The sequence below is a fragment of the Vespa velutina genome, chromosome 7 (assembly GCF_912470025.1).
Source record: "Vespa velutina chromosome 7, iVesVel2.1, whole genome shotgun sequence".
NCBI classification, from domain to species: domain Eukaryota; kingdom Metazoa; phylum Arthropoda; class Insecta; order Hymenoptera; family Vespidae; genus Vespa; species Vespa velutina.
The window spans coordinates 4,980,271-5,007,527 of NC_062194.1; the positions used below are offsets into that span (position 1 = coordinate 4,980,271).

At 28.4% G+C, this 27,257-nt stretch overlaps 1 protein-coding gene across 5 annotated transcripts in view; it reads left to right on the forward strand.

Moving 5' to 3' along the window:
- The window catches only part of LOC124950368, a 57,178-nt gene extending 39,497 nt beyond the window's left edge, over window positions 1-17,681 (forward strand). For all 5 annotated transcript variants that reach the window (XM_047496945.1, XM_047496947.1, XM_047496944.1 and 2 more), the window contains 4 exons: window positions 2,220-3,117; window positions 13,984-14,347; window positions 15,870-16,237; window positions 16,684-17,681. In XM_047496945.1, coding sequence (XP_047352901.1) covers window positions 2,889-3,117; window positions 13,984-14,347; window positions 15,870-16,237; window positions 16,684-17,624 — 1,902 coding nt within the window. In that variant the 5' untranslated portion in view covers window positions 2,220-2,888 and the 3' untranslated portion in view covers window positions 17,625-17,681. The remainder of the gene's footprint in view (window positions 1-2,219; window positions 3,118-13,983; window positions 14,348-15,869; window positions 16,238-16,683) is intronic.
- The last annotated feature ends 9,576 nt before the right edge of the window (window positions 17,682-27,257 follow it).

Below are 27,257 nucleotides of genomic sequence, written 5' to 3' on the forward strand. Positions count from 1 at the left end.
ATATATATATATATATATATATATATATATATACTATATTTTTATTGTATCTCTTTTTTTTTTTATCTTTCTTCATTTATCTTATTAACGATTATATTGTATATAGCTCAAGTATTAAAGAAAATGTTCGATATTTATCAATTTATATATTGTATTCATTTTTCATCTACACATATATATACATAGATACATACATACGTACATAGATATGCACATATATTACATGTATTAAGTATCAATTTATTCGAAATTAATTTAATCTTACTTATATAATAGTATGTATATTTTATTCAAAATTTATATAATCTAAAATAAATACTTTGAAAAATCTAAACGTTTGGTTACTTAGATCAGTTCTCGTTTTTTTCTCCTCTAATTATGATAACGTCGTAAAGAAAATGTTAAGTGCGATTAAGTGCATCGAGCTCGTTAATTTTATTATCAGACATTTAAAACTGGACACGTCACTCTAACAATAAGATCATCAACGTGAATAGCAACAACGCATAATTTTGCGACGTTTATTTGAAAAATACAACGTAGAATATACATAGATACATAGATACATAAATACATACATACATATATGTATATACACGTATATACACACATATGAATCGGAAAAGATTTTACAAGTATTAAGTAAATCGATGTCCTTGTAATCTTTTCGCAATAATTCCTTATTGCACTTTACTTGTAAGCGAATATTTGACGCACGGTGAATGGGATATTCCGATCGTTATTGTATATCAAATAATCTATATCCAGCAATTAATAAGAAATTAAACGATCCAATTTATCAGAATGGAAAGCTGATATGTCTCGAATAGGATTCGACGAGTTATGATCACAAAACAATCGAAAGAACGTAATTAAAAAAAAAAAAAAAAAAAAAAAAAAAAAAAAAAAAAAAAAAAAAAAAAAAAAAACTGGGGAAGATATTTTTTCTCCTTCTTTTTTTGTTTCTGGCTTTTATTATTTTTCTTTTTTTAATAATAAATAACAGAAATAAAAATATATTTTAGATAATATTTGAGGTAAACAATATTGTAGAAAAACGTGTTTTTAACAAATATTATTAAACGAAATGTATGTTTTGTCCGAACTTATATATGAATATACGTATGTACATACGTATATACATATATACTTCATTTATACGGTAGATTGATTTCAGAAAAAAAAATCTCGTGTAAAAAGAGAATTTTTTTGCCTTTTTTTAAAATCGTGTCTTTGTTGAAATCGTATATAAAAGATCAAATGTTGTTTAAAAAGAGACATTAAATGTATGTATATACATCGACTGGTATATAGGACGAAAAGGCGGCAATTTTAAATTTAATATCGTGTTTCTTTTGTAAATGCTTACCTTGATAGAATTCTATCAGCGTAGCGAATTCCTAAGCTAACGAAAACTTCGAAACGTCAACTATAATACAAATTCCAACACGTACAATTTCAAAGGATGGTCAGTGAAATGAAAGTCGTAATACTTTTATATTCTCAAGTATTCTTTTTATTCTATTCAACTTTGTCGTTTGTTATTAAACATGTAGAAAGAGAAAGACAAATGAAAACATTTTATACATCAATATTTTTTTTTTTTTTGTTTTTTTTTTTTTGTTTTTTTTTTTTTTAATAAATTTAAATAGTATTCCATCAAATATAACATATTATAATATTTAAATATTTAAATTCTATTTAAATTTTATTTAAATATTATTTAAATTTTATTTTCTATTTGAATTTCACTTGAAACATAAAAATAGAAGGAAAATAAAATGAAATAAAATAAACAATTTAAAAAGTAATGTTTCTTTTTTCTTTTTTTCTTTTTTTTTCACTTAAAGTAGCGGCAAATCTCTCGCTGACGTATTTCTATAAATAAATAAATATTTGCATACAAATGAAACAACGAAATATAAAAAGAAAAAAAAAAAAAGATAAATTTCGATTTATCGAAGAGAACTTATGTGCATACGTATGTATTTTTATATATATATATAAAACCACACGTATCATCAAACTAACTGCATTTGTTCGAACTTTTTCCGAACGTTTTCGAATGTATCGAAAAGAATACGTTATCGAGTAGAAAATATTTCAAAGTTTTCACATTTTCGTCTTTTTATTGGTGAAGTGACAATAACTTCGACACGCTTCATCGAATCTTTTCAGAAATAACACACGTTATCTATGCCATTTCCTTTTTGTTACAGAATCTGCACGTGATTCGTGGCGAAGAAGAAAGAGAACGAATACCGAAGAAATAATTTGAGTGTTTTGTAATATCAAAAAAAAAAAAAAAAAAAAAAAAAAAAAGGAAAAAAAAAGGAAAAAGAAAAAAAAAGAAAAAAAAAGAGTAAAGCAAAAGTAAAACAAGGAGAAAAGATAAACAAACAAACAAACAAAAAAAAGAAAGAACGAACCTATCAAAGAATTATATCAGTCTTTGATTAAAGCTCGTACGATATATCGAACGAAAGTACATTTTTATTTACAATTCAAATCCCAGTGAGTTAGATCGATATAATTAATCACACATAATGTAGCCTGTTAAATGTGTACAAGTAAAATAGGAAATATATATTGAAGAGAAAATATGTCGATCGTTCTTTCAAAAATCGAAAATAAAGAGGGTGTAGTGGTATTACATTAAAGTAAAATAAGAGGTGGAAAAAGAAGAAGAAGAAGAAGAAGAAGAAGAAAAAGAAGAAGAAGAAGAAGGTGGTGGTGGTGGTGGTGGTGTTGGAGGAGTTGGTGGAGCTATTGATGGTGGTAGTGGTTGTTGTTGTTGAGGTGTAGCCGGAGAAGAGAATAATTTGTGCTCTGCACGAGCTTCTTTCGTGAAGGCCGAAGGAGAAAGGAGTGAAGTGTCTCGAGACAGAATGAAGACGTTGGGTGACGTTGTTGCCGATCCCGTCGACGAGGAGAAGGACAGTACAGATTCAGGGCATGGAACTGCCGGTAAAGAATTTGGTCAGAGAACTCTAAGATCCTTGAAAAGAGGACTCGGTCGATTGTGGAAGAGACATAGGGGCAATGCCTCGATAACCGACTATGACCCTTGTTATAAGGTCGCCTATCTTGGGAATGTCCTTACTGGATGGGCCAAGGGTGAGTTTTTTTTTGTTTCTGTTCCTTTTTTTCTCTCTCTCTCTCTCTTTTTTTTTTTTTTTTTTTTTTTTTTTTTTTTTTTTTTTTTTTTTTTTTATATATTCTTTCCCTTCTTCCTTCTCCTTTCTGTTTTTATAATATATTTGTATATTTCAAGGTAGATATTGAATAGGGAGAAAATAGGAGAATCGATACTTAATAATCTTTTTTTCGTTTAAAAATTGTTGTTGTTGCTTTTTTTTTTTTTTTATCTGTTCATTTCTTTCTTTTTTCTTTTTTTTTCTTTTTTTTTTTTTTTTTCTTTGCAAGAAACGAATCTGAGGGAAAATTAAATTGCACGTATTACTATGCGTTTAACATTTGTGTATCTCATAATCTCTTCAGGAACGATTTATCTAAAATTCGAAAAAATGTTGATTAATATTATCGCGTATGTTTATTATATTCATTTGTGATTGATTAAAAATAAGAAAATAAAACGGTACGAAAGTTATTAACAGTAGATAGGAAAGAAATAACGATGTTCACATGCGCATCTCTAATATTTTAATTTTTCAAAAAATCAAAAATATATGTGCGTATGTATCATCAGTGTCCTCCAAGAGATTAACGCATTTTAATATTTAATATGCAAAACTTCATTAAAAGTTGTTATCAGTATACATTTATAATGATGGATAATTTAAAATTTTTTTTTTTTTTTTTTTTTTATTCCTTTTATTCAAAATAAACAATAATTAAAGATTGTTAATCAGAAGTGCACGCAATTGCGTTCTCTTTCATTTTCTGATGTACGAACTGTACGAACGAGTAGGACGATGGATCGATCGATCGATAGATAGATCGATCGATCGAACGGTCGAGAGCACGCCGAGGTTGAAAATAAAGTGCCATCGAGTAAGGTCATCGTCGTACCAGCAATTAATCATTTGCTCGCTCGCAAGAAACTACTTTCTGCATATTGAATTTATCCTGCTGCATATTTGTATCTTCGGGTCGAATGAACGCGACAAAAAAATCCAAGATATTTTATATGATAACGAAATATCCTTCGGATCTCATAAAAAAAGATGTCATTCCATAGAAAGAAAAATAAAAAAAAAAAAGAGAGAGAGAGAGAGAGAAAAGAAATAAAAAAAGGAAATATGTCTAAAGAAGTTTGCTTGTAATGTGCATACTTCTTTAAAAATTAATAATAATTTTAATATAGACGAAGTTTCTTTCTTTCTTTCTATTTTTTTTTTTCTGAATACACGAATTGAAAAAATAGTCTCTCATTAAAAATTCTTTTACTAGTAAATGTTTTTTTTTTCCTGTTCTTTTTCTTTTTTCATTCTTTTTTTTTTCGAATAAAATTATATTTCCTCCACTTATGTAATTTGTTAATTATCACTTCGTTTAGATATACAAATAAATTTCTCTAAAGGAATGATATTAATTAAATCACATTATGTCATACATTCGGACTAATTAGAGCACATGCTTCATTTGCTTGTTATGTATTAACAATTATTTTCTTATATTAAAAATTAATTATTAAAGATATTCGAGAGATTATTATTCACGGATATTTAAAGAAAATTGGAAATTTTTTTATTATCCTTAAAAGTTTTGATTTTTCACTTTTTTTTCTAAACGATCTTATTTCATTCTTGAATACTGATGAATAATTTTTTTTTACAATAAAAATGAAATTTTAGAAGAAATAAAAAATTTGTTCGTTGTTGAAATGAAATGAATATTAATTGATACAAATGGCCAATCTCACGAATACACATACACATATATAGGAGAATAATTGTTACCCCCTACTTTCTCTACTTTGTTTTTTTTTTTATCTTTTTTGATCATCATGATCTTAATCGTTACGATACGTTTATTAACGAATTTATGTCTTTTTTTTTATAATTTTCAATCCGATTGTATCTTTTTATTTAAAAGAATAAAGAAGAAATTTATTATCCGATTTGAAGAGAAAATATTTTATTTAGGTTACTAAAAAATATTAGTAATATCGTTAATATATAAATAATAACTGTCTCTCTTTCTCTCTCTTTCTCTTTCTTTTTTTCTTACTTTAGATTTAGATGCAATAGTTTACGATTAATATTAAATAAATAACAAAATTCTATTGTCAAAAAAATGGACATGGATTATTATATTTTAATAAGTAATTTTTCTTCGATGAAACATCTAATCTATTCTATAATCTAATGAATCATGCATTTATAACGGATCATACTCGTTCCAAATTAATAATCTCGTGTTAGCGATGACCTAATCGATTGAAATGTATCACTGGATAATTTTATTAATTTTATCATTTATAATCGACAAGTTGACGGACGATTATTGTCTCATAAATAATCATAGATTTTATCAATTTTTCAATAAAATTTTTTTTATTTTCTTTTTTCTTTCTTTATTTATTATTGTTATTTCTTTTTTTTTTCTTTGTCGACCTTTGCAAAATTCGTGACAAGGATAAAAAATTATAATATGGAAAGAATGATCAATATTACGGAAGCAATGCGAATTCATTCTAGTAATTGAAAAAATAAATTTGACTTATTTATTAACTGCATCATTCTCAAGGACATCTCATTTGACATTCGATATGCTCATAATAATTCAAAGTGCAAACCCGAGAAAGAGAAAGAGACAGAGAGATTATTTGGGGACGTTCATTGGTTGCATCAAGGAAATGTAATTTTTCTTATTTTCTCTTTATTATTTTCTTTTTTCTCCTTTTTTTTTTTTTTTTTTTTTTTTTTTTTTTTTTTTTTTTTTTAATATTTTTTATTGAAACAGAAAGACACAATAATATTTCATGGACAAAAAAATCAAATGTTTTTCACATTTTCGTAACAGTAACAAATTTTCTAAAATTTTTCACCTGACATTTCTATATTTATACATATATATAAAAAGAAAAAAAAAATTGACGTAGTTAAAAAGTTTAGATCCTTATAAAAAGAAACTTATTCTCTTGGTAATAGTTAACTTTGTTTCCTGTAAAAGTGACTTTTCTTGAAACTACTTTTTCTAAGCTGTTGCAATAAATATCTCAGGAAATAATAAATCAATCTTGAAAAGCATAAAAAGAAGCATATCTTTTTATCGACTATTTCAATAACTTTTATATTCATTGAGAAAGGATCTTTTTTTTTTTCTTTTCTTCCTTTTCTTTCCCTACCTATATTCTAATGCTCAATAAATAAGGCAATAATCTTTTGTCAATATTTATTTTTTCAAATGATTACAATATGGACGTCAAGTATATAATTAGGCATATCATTTTTGTCCTCCTTTGTTTCTCTCGTCTTAAGTCAATGACAAAGTGACCAAAAAATGATGTCTTTTGATCTGTAAAAAAAAAAAAAAAAAGAAAGAAAGAAAAAAATTGACGACGCGTTAAAATCCATGAGTCAACAATGATGTCCAAAAAATTTAAAGAAGAAAAAAAAAAACAAAGAAAAGGTTCTTAAAGAAGACATATTTTTTAATCCTAAGAAATATGGTATATATATATTTACTAACCCCTACTGTTTAACAAGCATGTCATATCATAACGCAGATGAGATATATTGCTTTATTTATTTCGTTGGAAGCAACACGTTCTGTAGGATCGCGAAAGGTTAAGAGATCTCTTTTAAACGAATAACCGAAGAAAGATCGTACGAGAGATCGTAGGCGGTAAAAGAAAATAAATTGTCGACGAAGGATCTCCAGGCTCTCTTTCAGTACATGTCCTTCGTTGAATTCGCACAACGGTTTCCAGTTTTGCCGCGAACTCGTTCCCGCTGACCTTCGTGTCTCGCTTTCTAGAAGATCACCGAGTGCTTCCTTTGATATCCCTTTTTTTCTTTTTTCTTTATTTTTTTTTTTTTTTTTATACTCACGTTTGTTCATACATCAAGTACGATGAGAGGCGAGAATGATTCGAATGGATCAAATTTTCTAAATTTTATCGACTTTTACGTAATAAAAAAATGATTATTATTATTTATTATTTAACGCTGTCTATGTGTGTATAATTTTTAATCTAGAAATTTGTTTAATAATATTTGAAAAATGTAGGAACGATAATAAGTATATATTTAATATAAATATTGAAAGAATCATTTTTTTTTCTTTTTTTTTTTTTTTGTTAACAGTAGATATATAACTTAAATAGTCTAGAAATTCGTATTTGAGTAATATTCACGAAAATATAAGTTGATATGAATGAGTATGGAATTTGTTAATAGCGTGAAAAAAATTTAAACACAAGTCAATTAGACCTATCGGGCATAATAAAACAAAAAGTTTGACAGGAGTGATATATAAGATAGATGTCAAAGAATAAAATGAAAAGAAAATTTATGAATTGTTAAAAAAATATATATTTACATAGTAACACTTGCTTCCTATATTTAGAAATTTTAACTCATTCATATTACACGAACATACACAAAGAAAATATAAATGGTTATACACAATTTCGCTATGTTTCGATCGTCCATTTGATTTCTGCTTATCGTTAATGTTACGAATAGTGATGATAGCGCGCTATCCAAGTTCGTTCGACTTTTACGAAGAGAAATATTATAGTCAGTGAAAAAGCGCAGACTCTATGTCTTCGTGGCTGACTTTTGCTCGATTCCGAGAAAATCAACGAGGCGTCTCTCGTAACGATCAAACTTCAGAGAACTCGGTTTTGCAATCGATGAGAATCTCGATTACGTTAATGAATCCAACAAGGAAAACAAATCGATCTTTCCTTCTATATATAGGGTGAACAAAAAGTTCCTAGCTTTGCCGAAAGTTCCCAGATGATTTTAAATATCAATGCAGATTTTTCAGGCTTGTTCTTTTTTTTTTTTTTTCAGGATTTCAACGAAAAAAAGTTCTCCTACGTTCGTAATTTTACAATTTGAAAACTATGGAGGAAAATATTACCCTATAAAGGATCTCGAGAAAGAATAGATGATAGATTTTTATAAATTATTTGAAAGCTTTTGATCCATCCTGTAAGTTCGTTAGAAATTCAAGTTTATCGATCGGATGAAATATTTCGAAAGCGAGTTTCGTTTTATCTGAAGATGAGAAGAAGAAAAATTTCTTTCTCGGAAAATGAGCGTATCAATCGATTTTTCCGCCATTAGTAATTTTCTTAGAGAACAATTAACATTTTCATTCGAAACTGATGAGAAATAGATTATATAAATTAATATATGACAATAAGGAAGGAAAATGAATAAATCGAGATTTGTGTTTGGTTATTTTCAGAAAAGTTTTGAAAATTTCTTATCAAACTACGTTAATATCTTATTCATGTGAGTCCTCTTTAGAGAGAATTCTAAATATAAATTTATCTTCAGGGACGCTTAATGCTTCTTTCAACGATGTATGCGCACAAGAAAACACCGGGGATTCGTAATAAAAATATTCAGGAGTAGAGCACATATTCAGGGAAGAAATCGCGATGTTCCTCTTTTTTCGCATAAACGCGTTGAGTTTTTGTCTTTAATTCCTTTTTCTTTTTTCGAGAAAAAAGAAAATTCGTGATTTATCTTTAATCTCATTAATCTTTCCTTCGAAGTTACTACGTAAATATATGTAAATATGATCATATATTTTTTCTCTTTCAATCATTTCATTCATACATCCGTGACAATTGTTCAACTTTTGAATTAATATATCGTCCTTACGTATAGAGAAAAAGAAAAAAAAAAAAAAAAAAAAAAAAAAAAAAAGAAAAACATTTGAAACCTTTACTTTTATATAATAAATTTGAAATTAACGTAATATTAGCATATTTATGTTAATTTAAAAAATTTAATTAAACTCATTTTTATATTTAAAATTTAGGAGATGTAAAAGGTATCACAATTTTTTTTTATTTTTTATTTCCTTTATTTTTTTTTTTTTTTTTTTTTTTTTTTTTTTTTATTTTTCCTTTGGCTTATTTTTCATTACCTATGAATTATGAATTTATTTATATGTATATATATAGTTTCTAGATCGTGATATTTATCTCGATCACAAGACCAGATTACGGGCGATTAATTACAAAGACGGTCGCACGAAAAGGCTCTCGAGTAATCTTTCACGATCATCGAACATATAGATCAAAGTCGCAGTTCTCCATGTCTCGATAAGATCAAAGTGGATAAATACGTCTGCGTGTAGATAAAATACACGTATATATATGTGTGTGTAAGTTTCGTGTATTTATATATAGATATATATATATATATGTATGTATGTATATACACGTATACACACACATACACACGTACGTGTAAAGCTATTTAAATTATATCTAGAAATAGTATCGTTAAAATAAATTAGTAATCAAGTTAAAAAATATATTTGCAAAAAGTTATATACATATACCGAAGACAAAGTTTTACATTTCAATAATAACGATTTTCTAATAGCATCATTAATGAAAATAATTTTTAACTATATGTATTATATACAAAACATATAATACGGATAATAAAATTTCGCATTAAAAAGTACAATTTTATCGGTTATAATTAGAAATAATTTTAAGAAAATCATTTTATGGTATCTGTTAGCTAAATTGATAGATATTTAAAGCGGCTTGGCATAAGTGCCGTAACTATTATGTGTGTATAGATACATGTACGCGTATATAGGAATGAAGTGGATGGTACCAGTTAGTACCATACCGCAACGAGCCACGATTCGTACTTCAATTACATATATTTTCTTTCAACCGCTATCATTCAAGATCGCGCCGTGCCGTCCGTATTTTTTTTCCTTCTTTTATTCTCTCTTTTTTTCTTCTTTTTTTTTTTTTTTAATTTTCTTTTTTAGCATCAGTCGTTGAACTTTTCGAAGCGAATCGTAAAACTCTTTCGAAGGGATAATTTAAAAATCGAGATATAGTTGTTATCGATAAGTAATCAGAATTTTCAATATTTTATATCTGAATAAAATAAAAATAATAATACGATTTTAATAAACATTAATTAATAATATGGCATTTATCAATTGATGATAAAATTTAAAAAAAAAAAAAAAAAAAAAAGAAAAAAAATTCTGACAGAAAATAATAATAAATCATTATAGTATTTTTTATTTAAGTATAAAATAGTGACAATTATATTTCCGCCATTGCGTATAATTTTGTCCAATAAAAATAAAATAGAAAAAATTATTAATAAAAGATATTAAGTAAAATAGTAATTATATTTAAAATACGAAAGTAGTGAAACTTTTTGACATAACTCCATTGACCATTTCGATAATATTGGATTCAATTTCTTATCGATTTATCAAATTTTGACTTATTCACACAATCCTCATGAAATATTAATTGTTTGAATTATCTTTAGACATTAAAATATTGATCTGCAAACAAATTGATATGCGATGAAGTAAAATCGATTAAAGTAGTTGCATAGTTGCATAATCGGTTATTCTAGGAAGATAACGAGTCATGCAACCGTAGAGAATGCTTTATACCATAAATCTTTTTTTAATTCGATCGACCCGACCATGAAGCTCTTTATTTAGTCTAATCTCTATGCTTGCGTTATCCTCGCTCATAAGCTTCACTCGATTAATTGAGATTTTTTTCGTTTTCTTTATCAGCCTCTCTATTTTCAAATAGAGCATTTATAGAGAAGATATTATTCATTCATGCTATTGTTTTCATTGCATTTTTCTTTTTTCTTTTTAATAGCTATTTCAATTCAAGCAAGAGGAAAAGTAAAAGGAAACATTAATTCTGAATTATAATTATTTCACATTGCAAACAATTATTCAATATTAAATAAATAAATAATATAATGTTTATAAATAATTATCGTGTTCGCGTCGCATACAAAAAAAAAAAAAAACAAACAAAAAGAAAGAAAGAATCATAAATACAAAATAAAGAATGTAAGAGATTTTAAAAGAAAAAGAAAAAAAAAAACTGAAAAGAAAACTTTATATTAAGATGTAAATATTATCGCAAGAGTGCATTGAAATACATAATTCGTAGTTAGTGCAATATCATCCTTAAATACTTTAAACCGTTTCCTCTTCAACGATATTGAATGTTACGAAGGTTGGCGAGTTTTCCTGCGCACGATGTTTCGAGATAACGGAAGAAAAAAATGAACGGATCGGTCGGTACTGCATTTAATTGGATAATACCGAACAGAGTGTTACGGACTAGCGATCGAACCTTGTTGGTCCTCTTCGTTGGCATTCACTTCCTCTTCCGCATCGTTCCAGTACGTATCCGCTTTTCCGTTTGCTAGGTAATCGACATGCAACGGATCGGTACAATCATTGTGACACCGATACATTTCATCTAAAGCTTTCTCTCTATAGTTAAAACTTCTTTTCTTTTTATTTTTTAAGAGAACGATTTTTCTAGATTTTTATATATATATATATGCATTCCTTCCCTAGAAGAAATTATACTTTTATATAATTATAAATAAAATACTGTGATTAATCGATCGATGGAACATTTAATAATATAATGAGATAAATTCTTGTATAAATTCTAACAAATGTTATATCATTATAATATTTATAATAATAATTGTATAAAAGTAAAATGTCATTTAGAAGTAATATTTACAATGTATATGTTAGTATATACACAGATATAAGAGAAATCGGCGAATAATCGTGCGCTCGTTAAAAGCAAGAAAAAGAAAAAAAAAAAAAAAAAGAAAAGAGAAGAAAGAAAAAGAAATCCTTTTTACAGACGTGTTCATTGAACTTTATCAATCCCGACCATTGAAGATTTCTCGCAGAAAGTGAAATTATTTTTATTTCTTATTTTATTTCTTCTGTCGGTATAAACAAGATGAAATCGCATAACTCTTTGAAATTCTCTTGTGAGCGTTACGATAAAGTTAGACGAGTCATAGCTGATGTCACGCTATCAGGATGATAATCTTGATCGTTTACGACGAAGCACGTGCACGAATCATGAAAATCTATAGTTCTTGCAAATCTAATCGTACAATCCTGTGATAACAAAATGATAACAAGAAAAAATGAAACACAAAACGTACAGGACAAAAAATAATAACTCGCGTATTTACAAAAACTTATTTAGATCTTCATTTCTTCACATTGGATCCTCAAATTCGAAATAAATAAATTATTTTTTCTTTGTCATCTTCTCGTTCGTATAATATAAATAAATTATAATATATATATATATATATATATATATATATATATATCGCTTTTCTAAATATTGTAATAAATAATAACACATCTTCATCGAACATTTCATTACATAAATTATATAATAGTTCTTAAATCTCAAGAATTAATTATTTAAAAAGAAATATTTTATCTTTATTCAATTATAATCATTGTTTGCTCGTTGAAATCTAGATACTAGTAAATACATTTTTCTATTCATCTACATTTAATAAAAAGAAGTAAAATCATATTAATTAATAGATTATCGCAAAAATATCTTTTTTAATAACTATATTAATTCCTTTTTATATTGCAATCGTTATACACGTTATCTAATGTTCATTTTTTTATCTATCAATTTGCGGTAATAATTATAAAATAAAATTTGTTTCATTTTCTCTTTGCGCTTATCTTCCACTGCTACCCTCCTTTCTGATTCACCATTCTTGTAGTCTAAGTAACTGTACTAACATTTCCTGTATCTCTAAATTGGTAAGGCGATCCCTGTCGAGTCGAACGGCGAATCGAACTGTATCGAAGGTCAGAATGAACCTATCCACTATACCTGATCTTCTTCGTATTCAATACATACACACACATTGCATACACTATACATACACACACACACACACACACACATATACGTTGATGTACTACATATATACATGTACTAGTTCAATAGAGTTACTGGTATTCCAGTCGCGTATGTGCCACGGAATGCGAGTACTGTTCATACTGGGCTTCCATTGCGTATCAGATTGTATGTATTCCAAGAGAACTCATACGAATATGTTATATCCAAGCTGAACCCTGAAATGGTATCGTTACTGGGGGGTCTCCTGACGTTTTGAACGAACATTTGCTGATATTTATTCGACACTTTATTTTCAATCACCATTAATTCCTTTGTCATCTTAAAAGCTTATAATAATGTTACGATAAAACGCAATGATATCGATCATATTTAAGTCTAATTAATACGACATCAGATATCAGATATCAGAATAAAATTTATATTCATAAATATAACATTTAATTAAATAGAAAATTAAATAATCAAATACATAGAGAATAATTCATTTACAAATGGACGATTATTATAGGGATAAATCACGATAGAAATCTTCTATCATAAGATATCGTGCCTTGAGAAATTTTTTATTAATACGATACAAATAAAGATTATATATAGTTTCTTGTCGCTCTCATAATGAGTATAAAAAGTATAAAATTAAAAAGAAAAAAAAGAGAAAAGAAAAAGTAAAATATTTGATTTAATTAAATACTCTTTTATACTATTATGATACTTAAAATAAATTCTGATGGTGATAATGGTCATTAAAAAATATTATAGCACGAGACAAAAATTTTCTAAGTTATACCAAAGTTTTTAAATGATAAAAATAAAAATCAATTAGAATTCTTTGTCTCAAGAAAAACCTTTGTCTGAATAAAATTTTTGTTTTAATTTGTGAATACTTTTAAGCGTAGGAACTTTTCATAGATCCTATGAATATTGTTATCAGTTAGATGTAATTTTAGCTACAACATTAATTGATACGTTATTAATTACATTATCGAACAAAGACACAAAGGTTATAATATGAAAAAAAAAAAAAAAATATATATATATAGTAAGGAAAGAAACATGATTATGATTATAATGATGATGATGGTGATGATTTTTAGGCGAAGGATGCGTCGAAAAGCCAGTGTCGACCTTATGGCGGAACTATGTGACCAGCAGCAGACCCGATGTTTCTATGAGGTTGACAGTGACCAATGGTGGTTTAACTGCCACTACAAAAGACCATGGCTTGACGGAATATTGGGCTCATAGGGTCACTTATTGCACAGCACCAGTGTCACATCCACGTTTATTTGTTTGGGTATACAGACATGAAGGACGTAGACTTAGGCCTGAATTAAGGTGCCATGCTGCATTATGCAGTAAAGAGTCTACTGCGAGAAGGTTAGCATCGACATTGAATGCTAGGTTACAACAGGCCCTTCTTGAATTTCGCAGGGACAAGGTCTCTAGGCAAAATGCTAGGTAAGAGGCAGAGAGAGAGATTGTTTTTCATATTGTTAGAATAATATTAAAATTTTTTTAATAACTAAGCAAAATACATTTTTGAGTTATGTGCTTTAAATGACGATATTTGTGCAAAAATTTTAATACGTATGTACTTATTCATATATATATATATATATGATTTATAATCTGTGCAATTGAAAGTATAAAAATTTGTTAACAATATTAATATATCGTTTTTAGTTTATATAGATTATAATTCATGTTTATATATGTTAATGATTGTAAAAATAAGTTTTAAGTTATATATTTGAAATTATTATAACTCAAATAACTATTATTTATTTCTTAAAAAATTGTAACTTTAAACCATCTGCAAAATTTTACTGACATATATATATACATACATATATATATATATATATATATATATTTTTTTTTTTATATGTATACATGTATGTATACATATAAAAAAGTTGTTATAAATTCTGCTAGAATTGATATTCTATTCATATAAAAATGTGAAAGGTGCATAAATACATAAATAAATAGAGTGAAGAAATGGCCTTAGTGTTTGTTTTGGGCAGTGGCTTGTATGGAATGGTGCGATTATCTATTATCTTTTTTGTTGAAGTGAGATAAAATAAATGTACGATAGATATAAAATGTCTCGTGTATGGAAAGGACCTTCAAAGATCAAGGGTAATCGGAGATTCTTCTCGTGTTTGCGTTCAAAGTCTCGCAAAGTCTTGACCTTCGCGGAAAGGTAGAATTCAGGTCACGTTTCTGGCGTGGATCGCCACAAGCGGAGGATCGAGTCACGATTCGGGTCGAAATGATCGTTAATGTGCATTCGGGTCATAGATTCCACGACGTTCTTCTATTAAGTTAAACGAGTTTTATTCGCTTTCTCGTATATTAGCTCGAGTATTTACATCGATATATCGATTCTGTTATATAAGAAGACAGATGATCGTTTGGACAAGGTTACAGAATTTCCGTTCTTTTTTCCTTTTTTTCTTCTTTTTTCTTTTTTTTTCTTTTGTTTTTTTTTTGTTTTTTTTTTGTTTTTTTTTTTTTTTTCTCTAGCAGACATATTGTCATCGTCAAAATTAAAAATGAATTAGATACAAGACGTGTGCGTCATTCAGTCATTCAAGATTTTTTTGTACAATGGCTATTTTATATTGCAACTTTTTTGTTATTGTCCGTTGTCGAAAGAATCAAATAAAATGAAAATATCTTTCGAATGTTTTAAAAATTAAAATATAAAATAATGTTTTAAAAGATTGTTCCAAGTATAGATATTATTTTTATGACGGTGAGAATATAAATCTAAATCTTGATTCTATTATTCTCAATAATATCAGAAAGTTATATATTTAAAATATCAATTATTAGATCTTTCTTTATTCGTATTAATTCAAGATTTACACTAAACTTTTCGTAGTAAATTGTATTAACTCGTTATATTTTAATATGTACAGTGAATGGCAAAAATGTTGAATAAAATTAAATATGAATAATTTTCATTTCACAGATTGTCCTTGGCCAATGCTCTCTACGAAAATCCTTCGTTACCAAGGAGAAAGCTTCTATTGAGTACAGGTGGTCAGAATTATCGGCCACCTTTAGAAAGGTCGAAAAGTGCACCGAAACTTTCAGCGATCGAGGAGGATGCCGTTGCAGAAGAGATTGAACAACAAAGACTTCTCGAAGAATTGAGAACGTTAGAGACCGTAGCCAGAAGTTGGCAAGATCAAGATGGCTGGAGATTGGCACGTCTTTTGGATGCACTCAATCGAGAATCTTCCGATGAGAATGGAAGTATCTCAAGTGGATGTGAGACAGCTAGTACAGCAACGAGCGAGGAAAGAACAATTGGACCTGAGGATCATCAAACGACTGGTTAGTATATACTAATTTTTTCTTTTTTTTTCTTTTTTTTTTTTTTTGTTATTTTTTATATAAAATATTTTTAAATTATAAATTAAAATTAAAATAATTAATTCATTTATATAACTAACAACTTGAAATTCTTTTCTTTCTTCACAAAAATACGATATGGCATTACTATCGGTTGTTACGAATTCATTTAAAATAAATAATATCCTTTTTTTTTTTTTTTTAAGTATTCAAAATATATCTAGCAATGAATATTGCAATCAAAATGAAATATTATTTCATCTTCTTTCTAAATGATATAATATAGTATGTCTAACTAGTATTATCAATTCTTTTTAAATATTTCATATTTACAATTAATCTTTAAAATGAATCGTTCGTAATAGAGTTATATTTTTGAAAGAACAACATTTAAAAAGGATAATGATCGATTAAATTTTTCGATTTAGGTGAGACAGAGCATCAAGCAAATGCAAGGATCCTTTATACAGAGGAGAATGAAATAGGAAGGGATACCGGACCACGAAGGAATTCAGAAGGTTCACCGAATTTCATGACGTGTGCCGGTAGTCCACGTTTCCATCGTTGCAACGTTAAACCGAATCGAAAGAGGTTCTCATTGAGAAGCGAGGAAGATGAATCAATGGAAGAAGAGGAAGAAGAGGAAACCGAAGACACCGCTTCGAATCTTTTTGATTTCGAGGACGTCGAGGATTTCGACGATGTGGTGGATTATAGACCGAGGGGTGAGATACTTTGTAGAATTGAAAATACAGAGGAAAAGGAGAGGCGAATATTGGAGAAATATCCAAGCCGATTGAGCCGTCAATTGTCACAGAACGATGAAAGTACGTTTTTGACGTTGGATTCTCTCGACGAGGAAGCAGATAGCGATGAAAGTGGTTACGTTGAAGCACCACCTAAATCATTTCTTGGGCAGGAAGATAATAGGAAGGAGGAGAGTAATAAGTTCGAAAATTCCAAGAAAGAGCTTGACGTTATTGTAGATAATAAATCGAACGATAAGTTCGAGCAGAAGGACGAAAACATGACAATTGAGAAAAAGACAGATGATAGGAAGCAATTGGACGTAGATTCGAATGATCCTATTCACGTGATTGATGATAATCAAAGGATCAAAGATAGAGAACGCGAAAGGGCAGAATTTATAAAGTGTCCTATCTCAGAGACGATCAAGAAGTTAGCCAATGCCTCGTTAAGAAGCTCCAAATCATTGGAAATCACGACGAATAGTTGTTCGAAGGCATTGAATAATCTCAAAACGTCCAAATCCTTCGATGGTACCATTAGGACCGAAAACATCGAAGCAGAGTCACCGAGTTTATTACAAAGAAAACAATTGTTGGCTCAGCACGGTGTTATCGTTTAAAATAATGAAAAGAAGAGAAGCCCTATTTTTCTTTCGTTTGAAAATTTTATTTTTTCTTGTTTTTTTTTTTTTTTTTTTTTTTTTTTTTTTTTCTTAAAATTGTTTTTCTTTTTTTTTTACTTTTTTGTTTTTTTAGAGAAAGAGAGAAAGAGAGAGAGAGAGAGAGAGAGAGAGAGAGAGATCCAACATATATATATAAAAAGAGAGAGAGAGAGAGAGAGAGAGAGAGAGAGAGATCCAACATATATATAAAAAGAGAGAGAAATAATCGAACGGCATTGTCGCAGTGTCCAGTGTATATCGTAAATTGTTGCCAGGAAGAACGATTGATCACTTTAACAAGAGATACATTTTCAATGTAGTTCCCTAATGTACTAAACGGTACATACATACGTGAAAAGAAATTTTTAGCGATTTAATTAATTACCAGCTTGATTTCAAACTTATGCTCGTCTTTTTCGAGCTTAAAGATGAAAAATCGTTTGATTTTCATACCGTCATTTTATCAATTTGTTACGGTTAACGAGATAGAGAGAATAAAAGAGTACTTATTGGTTTAACTTTATACGTTTAAACGGATAATATGTCGTCTATACAGATCGAATGAAATTTTTCGCTCTCTAATCTAAAACGCTACAAGAATTTGGATATATAATTCTATCCTGAAAGATATATACTTGGTCCTCTCTTGAAAAACACATTTGAAAACTAAAATAGTTATTATAATTATTATATTTAAACGTTCGCCTAGATCATTGTCATTCAGATCATTGTCATTCCCATCTTGTGTCTTCTTTTTGCATATTAAAAATTCATATTTTATCATCGAACATAAAATTTATTAATATAAATGGATCATGCGTGTGTCGATCATGGATTTAATTAAATCGGATAGTTATTTAAATGATTATTATTCTTTTGATTATGGAATACAGTTCTTAACACGAGAACCGTGCCATATACCATTAAAAAATCAGCCTTTTTCATAAACACAAATCTCCCTTTTTTTTCTCTTTTTATTATTATTACAATCCTATAATAACAACTTCTAATCAGAATTTATCGAGATTCGGGAAAAGGGGATGAGAAAAAAAATTATTGCAATTTCAATGTTATCATCATTTTACTTGATAAAACATATTTTATGACAATTTAGAATGAAATACATTATTGATTGCCGTTGTACAAGTAATACAATAAATAAAAATATCAAATAAAGCTTACCTTAAGTCCATTGAAATAGTTACAATGTTTTAAAAAAGAAGTATGTACGTCGAGAAACATATAACTTGGAAGAAATTAATCGCATAAATGATATATATGCACAAATCCTAATCGAGTGCAGTAAGAGAATTAAATGGTAATTATTATATACAATAAGTCATTAAATATATACATACTTTAAATATAGATCTAGGTCGAACGATATGGTAGAAACTTTTTTTTTTACAATTACACGATTTTTTATTTATATCTATGATAAGAGTGAGTAATACGAAAACGTGACATAATTAAAAACGTTATATATGATCTATGAATCAGACCTATAATTTTAACTCGAGAAACGTCTTCTAGCATGATTTTTACGAAGTAATTGACTTTTTCAACAAATATTGTATCAAATGTTTTAACGTTAATCGATGCTGCAGTGAACTGCATTATCAACAGACGGTAACACGACAAAATCAATAATAGTTTTGTTTTTTATGTTACGCAACAGTGTCGGTTAAAACCCTTTCTTTGCAAAAGAGTAAATCCGGTTATCATCCTTCAGGCGTATATTGTATTTTATAATTGTTTTTACAATATGAATGTAAATATTATGTCATAAAATAATAAAAAAAATATTGCATATAATCAATGAAATGTACAGATATATATATAACAAAAATAAAATAATAACAAGTTTTAAACGAACGAAACTTATACACACTTTTCACTCGAGGACATAAAGTTATCAGGTTAACACAAACTTATCGCATAAAAATAAGCGACTTCTTTCTAACTCATAAAATCAGTGCGTCACGATTCATGCACCTTAATGAAGATCGTAACGCGACCAAAGGAGAAAGTTAAATGTCTCGACGGAAGTATTCGACAAAAATCGAGAAAGGATAGAGCGTGATAGTTTCCCGAGAGGTATCGACGTGATATTATAAACATTCCAATAAATAACTTTTACTAAATTTCCAATTGAAATATCTAAAGAATAAAATACAAATTTCGCGCAGTTAAAAAGGCAGAATAAAAATCGTAAAAATAAAAAGAAGGAAGCAGAATTTCTGCAAAATCTCTCTAAAAATAATTCGTATTAAGAGAAGGGAGCGAACGAATCAGATGTTTTTCTTTTTCTTTTTTTTTTTCACTCTTTCATAGGAGATAGTAAGCGGGAGGAAGGAAAAAGAAGAAGAAGAAGAAGAAAGAGAAAAAAAGGAAAGAAATAAAAAAAAAAAAACAAAACAAAACAAAATAAAACTATAAACGTTGGGAAGAGTCTTCTTGTCTGAACCGTTAAAGGTTAAGAAGGCGAGAGAGGTACGTATAGAGAAGAAGGAGAAACGAAAGAGACTGCAATCCGAGTAAGGCCTTGCGTCGTGTCAAGATCAAGGTACATCGTGGTGTCCGATTCCGTGCTTGGCTCTCTCGTTGTGTCGCGTTTTGTTGCGTCGTCTTGTATTATGTGTAAGCGCAAACGCTCGCGCGTATTGCCTCGAGCCATAGGTATGACCTACTAAAGGCTTCTACGATCGAACGAGTGCGCCCACACGTATGGACTCGATCGACGTCGAAGCATTCTTGTCAACGTGATTCCTTCTTTTTTTCTTCTTCTTCTTCTTCTTCTTCATTACATAAATCTTATCATTTCGAGTTATTATTTTGTAAGATAATTAACAAAAGAAAGGAATCGTACAATTTAACAAGACAAAGGTTTCATTCGACTTCTAGAATTGGAAGTTAAGATGTTTTGTTTTATTTGTATATGTGTGTAGAGTTTGCGTCTCTCTCTCTCTCTCTCTCTCTCTCTCTCTCTCTCTCTCTCTCTCTCTCTCTCTCTCTCTCTCTCTCTCTCTCTCTCTCTTTCTCTCTCTTTCTGTTTGAAGAAAGAGCAAGTGGTGGGGAGACGAAGGGGCCGGACACGTGGGACACCATAGGCTCGACTCGTAGAACCCCCGAGCGCACCGATACTCCGCGCGCGTTGCGAGCCTCGCGAGTAGTGTTAACGGCCTTGCTTTATGTGGGTCATGAAACAAGGTCCCACCAACGACGAGAACCATGCGAGAAGCCAACAACGGCGCGACCGCGACTCGATAGACTCGCGAGAAAACGATCGAGCATAATCGATAAGGGATTCTTTCATTGTCTTTTCGTATTAGTAGTTCATCATACAAATGATATTGTTGATATTTTTTATTTGTTCATTTACGATCATTCGTTTAAACGTAAAAATAAATTTAATCGTCTACGATTGATTTTAACAATATCGAATAATATTGATAACAAAGAAAAAATGAAATTACAGTTAAGAAACAAAATGGCGACGGTGATAATAAAAATGGAGAATAATAATAATAATAATAAGAATAAGAATAAGAATAAGAATAATAATAAAAAGAAAGGATGAAAAAAAGAAAAATTTTAATTTTGTGATAATTAGAAGGAAAATGTGTTAAAGGATACGCGTTAATAAGAAAACATTTTCTGGAAATATAACGAGTCTACATTTGTTTTCAATTAACGTACTTCGTACGGTGATTCTAAACGACAAGTTTGACGTTAATCGATGCTTTGTCGTTGTTCTTTATTTTTTCTTCTTCTGAAACCCATAAGGTTTTCACCGTGCGTCCCTCGCGTTAGCTACGATGCCAAGAGAAATCGAAGTTGATCGTTAAGCGCACCGCGACGTGAGCTCGGCCCATTAGCCGCATTTGAGGTTCCTACGTCGTTGAAACACAACAAAAGGGATTTAACGGGGTTTTCGTTAATGACATCTCTCAAAGAGTTACATTTTTTCAAATTCTCATGTCAGTGAACGGACCTACCGATCGATTGATGTTCTCGTTAAAAGAAAAGGAAAAAAAAATATATATACATATATATATATATATTATTGAAGATATTTAATATAAAATAGAATTTTTATTTTTATCATTATGATAAAGATTGACTATTTTCAATAATTATTTATTTATCTAATCTCCGAGAAAATATTACAAATTTATATACTTTAATATATCTAATAATTATTTTTCATTGTACATTAATTATAAATATTTATTTTCCAATACATAGAAATTACTAATAATAAGATCGACGTAGAATAATTATTATTTAAAGTAATTATAAATAATCTGATTTAAATTCGTTTAAAATTTGGACATGATGTATGATATTAAAAGTTTGTCTTTTCAAAGTAAAAAATTGTATTGAAAAATTTATCGAAAAAAGATCGTATTAAATCGTTGCTCTTAAGATACGTCATTGTTGAAAATTATCGAAAAATCATAATAAAAATTAAAATAATATTTTAACTCGCACGTAAATAGGTACCACGTAGATGGATATATTCGAGTCCATACACACGTGATAATTAGGAATTCCTTTTTTAAATGGATCATCAAGATAAGGGCAAGAACAGCTAGATACACATCCATTCGGTGTGTGCGACGAATTCTTAACTGTATTTCTCTTTCTCCCTACTCTCTCTCTCTCTCTCTCTCTCTCTCTCTCTCTCTCTCTCTTTCTCTCTCTCTCTCTCTCTCTCTCTCTAACTTAACTGCTTATTTCCATGTCCAAGAATTATGAAAGCAAGTCTTCAAACGTCGAACATCATCGTCGAACAAATGTACCCGAACGATTCAGTTTAAGTCTATAATTAGCGAGCCATTAATTAATTCCTATCAACCCCATCGAGGTCGTGAATTTGAATAACATGAGTTTCTATGAATGATATATTGATTTATATTGCCAGAAGTGAATATTTCAAATCATGCAAAAAGCATGAGTATACATACTCAATGTCGAAGGTATCCGAAGATAGCCGAAGGTAGCCAAAATTATCATTCGTTTGATCATGCCGAATTACTCGACGATACGTTGTCGTCATCATCAATACTATTCGGTCGTCATGGTCATCATCATCGTCATCGTCATCTCTCTCTCTCTCTATATATATATATACATATATATATATAATTTATAATAAATATTTCAAATTTTTTCTGCTATTTAAAAAATTATATATATATATGTATACAAGTCTATAATCTTTTATAAATATATATATATGTAATATGTATACATAATAATTGATAATAATAATTAAAACTTTGGAGCAGACCAAGCGAAAATCTTTTGACACAATCTCTTAGTAATGTTGCGTCGAGAGAAGCCCAAGAGACGATGAGAACTTTACCACGGTAATATGGAGGATCCCATTACGAAGTTGGACGCACGATTCTGCGTTTACCTTACCTACAACCATATACTCTGTATAGTCGGTCCATTGAGAAGGAGCTCAAAATGTAATTGTGTGAACCGTACCATTCGCATGATTCGAATCGCCTTTAATTATTCGGCCATCTGTGAAATTCTCTTTTCGTCGCTAACTTTTCTCTTCTTTTTTCTTTTTTTTTTTTTTTTCTAGAATCCAACGAATAAATAAATGATTCTAATATAATTACGATTTATATTTTTACGATTACATATATATAATAATTCACTTATATATTTTGACGATCCTATAAAGTACCTCTAATATAAATATATTATTAATTAATTAGCATATATAATTAGACATAATTTCATATAAAAATAATAATAAAAAATAATTTAATATTATATAAAAATATATGAATGAAGTAATTAATATTTAACATATATTTTGCAGGTATTTTCTTTTCTTTTAGATATAGGAACAGAATAAAAGTTTTTATTGTATATCATATAAACTAGAGAATAATGATGATTATATATGGATATATCGTCTTATACATTCTTTATCTATTTTAATTATAGAAACAAAAATGAATATAATGGGATAATAATGACATTTTAATGATTTTTCTATTAATATAAATTTGGATAAATTTATATTAATCAAAATTTTTTATTTACTTTTATATCAAGCAATTAATATTACACTTAGTTCTTTAACGTGCTTATACATATGCGTGTATGAATCTACATTGTAAGTACTAACATACATACGATTAGATTAAAAACTCATGAGGAAAATAAAAACGAATAACGCGTGGCTCGACGATGAAGAGAGAGAAAAAAAAAAAGAGAAAAAAGCACGATCGTTTGTCGCGCTGCTTTCTAACGAAGTAGAGCGAAAGGAAAACGCGAGGTACAACTTTGACAGCGGATATAGACATTTTCCAGATGTATGCTCATTTGTATACATACATATATATATATATATATATGTATATAAACATGAGTATATATATACTCATATACATATATATATATATATACGAGTGTGTATGTTATGTGTACAGTATACAGTGTGTATGTATACAGTTAAAGTGTATTTTTTTTTGTCCTTTAAAATATCTACCTTTGATGAATGACTTGAACTTGAGAGTTTTCAATATATGTATATATGCATATGTATGTATGTATGTACATATATATATATATATATATATATATATATATATTTGTATGTACGTGGGATTGTGGTACCGTCGAAGATTATGCAGGAACCAGGCCAAGTCGAAATTCGACATACTTTTGATCGCGCATCCGAAATCGAGCTCTTCCTTTTTTACGGTCTAAAGAAAGGAAAAAAAAAAAATAAAGAAAGAAAGAAAAAAAGACAGGTAGTGGGAATCTTTTAATATTCTTTCGATTGATCTTTGTCTCTCTTTCTCTTTCTCTTTCTTTCTCTGTCCGTCCTTCTTTCTTTCTTTCTCTCTCTTTTTCTTTCTTAATATCAATTTGAGTATATACTCCTTAAGTAGATTTGTGTTTATCATTTATATTAATAATTAATTATGATTTATATACAATTATGAACTATATCGTATCTAAATTTTAAATACATAATTGATTGTAACATTGTAATTATGTAATTATGTCTTGTCCTCGATATATTATATGTTTAGTCTATAAGAAGAAAAAAAAAAAAAGAAAAGGAATGAAATCTTTTTATATTTTACATAGGTATATTTCAAGTTATTTTAAAGAGAACAATTTTTTTTACTATATTGACTCAATAATTTTATTTTGAAAAATTTTAATTTGAAGAGAGAATACATTTTTTAATTATGTTATAATAAGATCGTTAAACGTTTATATGTATAATTTTCAATGACGACAATTCAAACTAAAATCTATTATTTCATTTCAATGTAGATTTTTCAAATGTATAAATAATTTGCTTAAGTTTCCATAAATTTATCTTCTTTTTAAATTTTTTAAAAAAATAATTTGCTAGGATTATTCCTTATCTCTACTCTTTTATGTATAGATATCACTTACATTAATACTTTTTTCTCTCTATCTATCTATCTCTCTATCTATCTATCTATCTATCTATCTATCTATCTATCTATCTATAATATCTATCTATCTATAATATCTGTCTATCTATCTACCTTTATATCTCTATCTTTATTCCTTTTTCAACAAACAAATTCATTCGGCGAAGCGACATCGCCAATGAAATAGCAGAATTTTTCGAATGCCCGTTGAGAAATCGAAATGGCTTAAGTTAGAAGCAGACCTCAACCAAGTTCGACACGCTTTCGAGCATTTAAGGAAAGTTTCGCGACGCGAGATTATGTGTCATCGTGTTCGGCGCCCCTCTAAAAAAAAAAAAAAGAAAAAAAAGAAAGAAACGAAGATAAAAAAAAGAAAAAAACTTGGACGAGACAGATGATAAGTCTAATATTTTAAATGAGCATGTAATAACGCGAACGAATGATTGGGACACGTTTGATCTGAGTTTTGTCAATTTTTGAGATCAAAAGAAAGAGAAAAGAACGGACTATTTATAAAAAGTCTCGAGATGGATTATGTTTTATTTAAATATATAAATAACGTAATATATAAACGATAACAATAATCGTTATTATCTTAAGTAATGCTTTGTAAAAATGACACATACAATATTGGATAATAACTAATAGATACAATAAGATTTTCAATCAGAAAATAATTATTCAAATAAAAAGATGAACATAATAATAATAATAATAATAATAATGATGATGATGATGATGATGATGATGATGATGATGATGATGATGATTAACACGATAAAATTCATATGACATAAGAGACAAATTTGAATGAGATAATGAAAGAAAATCGATCTACATTAAAATTCTCTTCGAATAATGTTATTAAGAAGATTTTACAAAGCATAGGCACATTAATCTCGAATAATCTCATTCATTCATTTTCCAAATTACTTTAGTAAATACCATTGTTATCGTTCTTTACTATCAGTTCTTTTCTTTTCTTTTTTCTCTTCTAAATAGTTCTCGTATCTTTTCAAAGCCTTAGATATTATCAAATGGTTGCCGAGATAAGGATTATTAACGTAGACTCTCATTAGGAACGTCCACAGTTGATTTTGCATTAGAGCATGCATTTTAATTTATCGAATAGGATAGTGGTATACGCGTTACAAAGCCCACTCTTAGGATAGACCCACTCTTCAGAATCCTGAACTGAGGCGAGTTGCTAAGTGTGCCGTGTAAGTGGAACATCGCTGCCTGGTACCGGTGACGATGTGTACCAGCGTAGTATAACGTCCTCCTCTTCCTCCTCTTTCTCCTCTTTCTCCTCCTTCTTCTTCTTCTCTACGTCTTTGCCCTTCTCCCTCTTCGAACAAACGCAAGACACTGCTCCTTGCACGGTGAAAGACTTTCTTTAAGAAGATTCTATAGTAAAAGACAGACACTACAGTCTGTTAACTATAGGCTTCAACTATTATACTATTTCTTTCACTTTATTGTTATTATTATTATTATTATCATATTATTATTATTTTTATATTATTATTATTATTATATTATTATTATTATATTATTATTATTATATTATTATTATTATCATATTATTATTATTATTATATTATTATTATATTATTATAGTTGTTATTATTTTTCCTTTTTTTTTTTATTGATTATTTGATTCCTTACAATCGATTCAAATCATCAAAATTTAGCTATTTTTTTAAACATTTTTGTTTGACGAACTTGAATCTTCAATTTGAAAGATAATTATTTTGATCAATCCTTTGTTTGTTTGTAATTTTTCTGTAATAATCTACGAAATGAAATATGAAAAATAAGTAACCCTTGTAAAAAAAAATAAGTCATAAGTTTTATTGAAAGAGATATATGATAAATATTGATTTGATCTGAATGATTTGACGCGATACGATCTATATATAAGAGAAGCTATATTATATGGTATCTCTTCTTTCGTCATTAAATCGATTTAACATAATATTTGATTCAATTTAGAAACTTCTTCCTCATTTTTTTTTTTTTTTTTTTTTTTTTTTTTTTTTTTTTTTTTTTTTTTTTTTTTTTTTTAATAACATTACTGAACGATAAAAGTATTGGAAGAGAAAAAATGCATAAATTTAAAAATGAAAAAGTAAGGAGTATC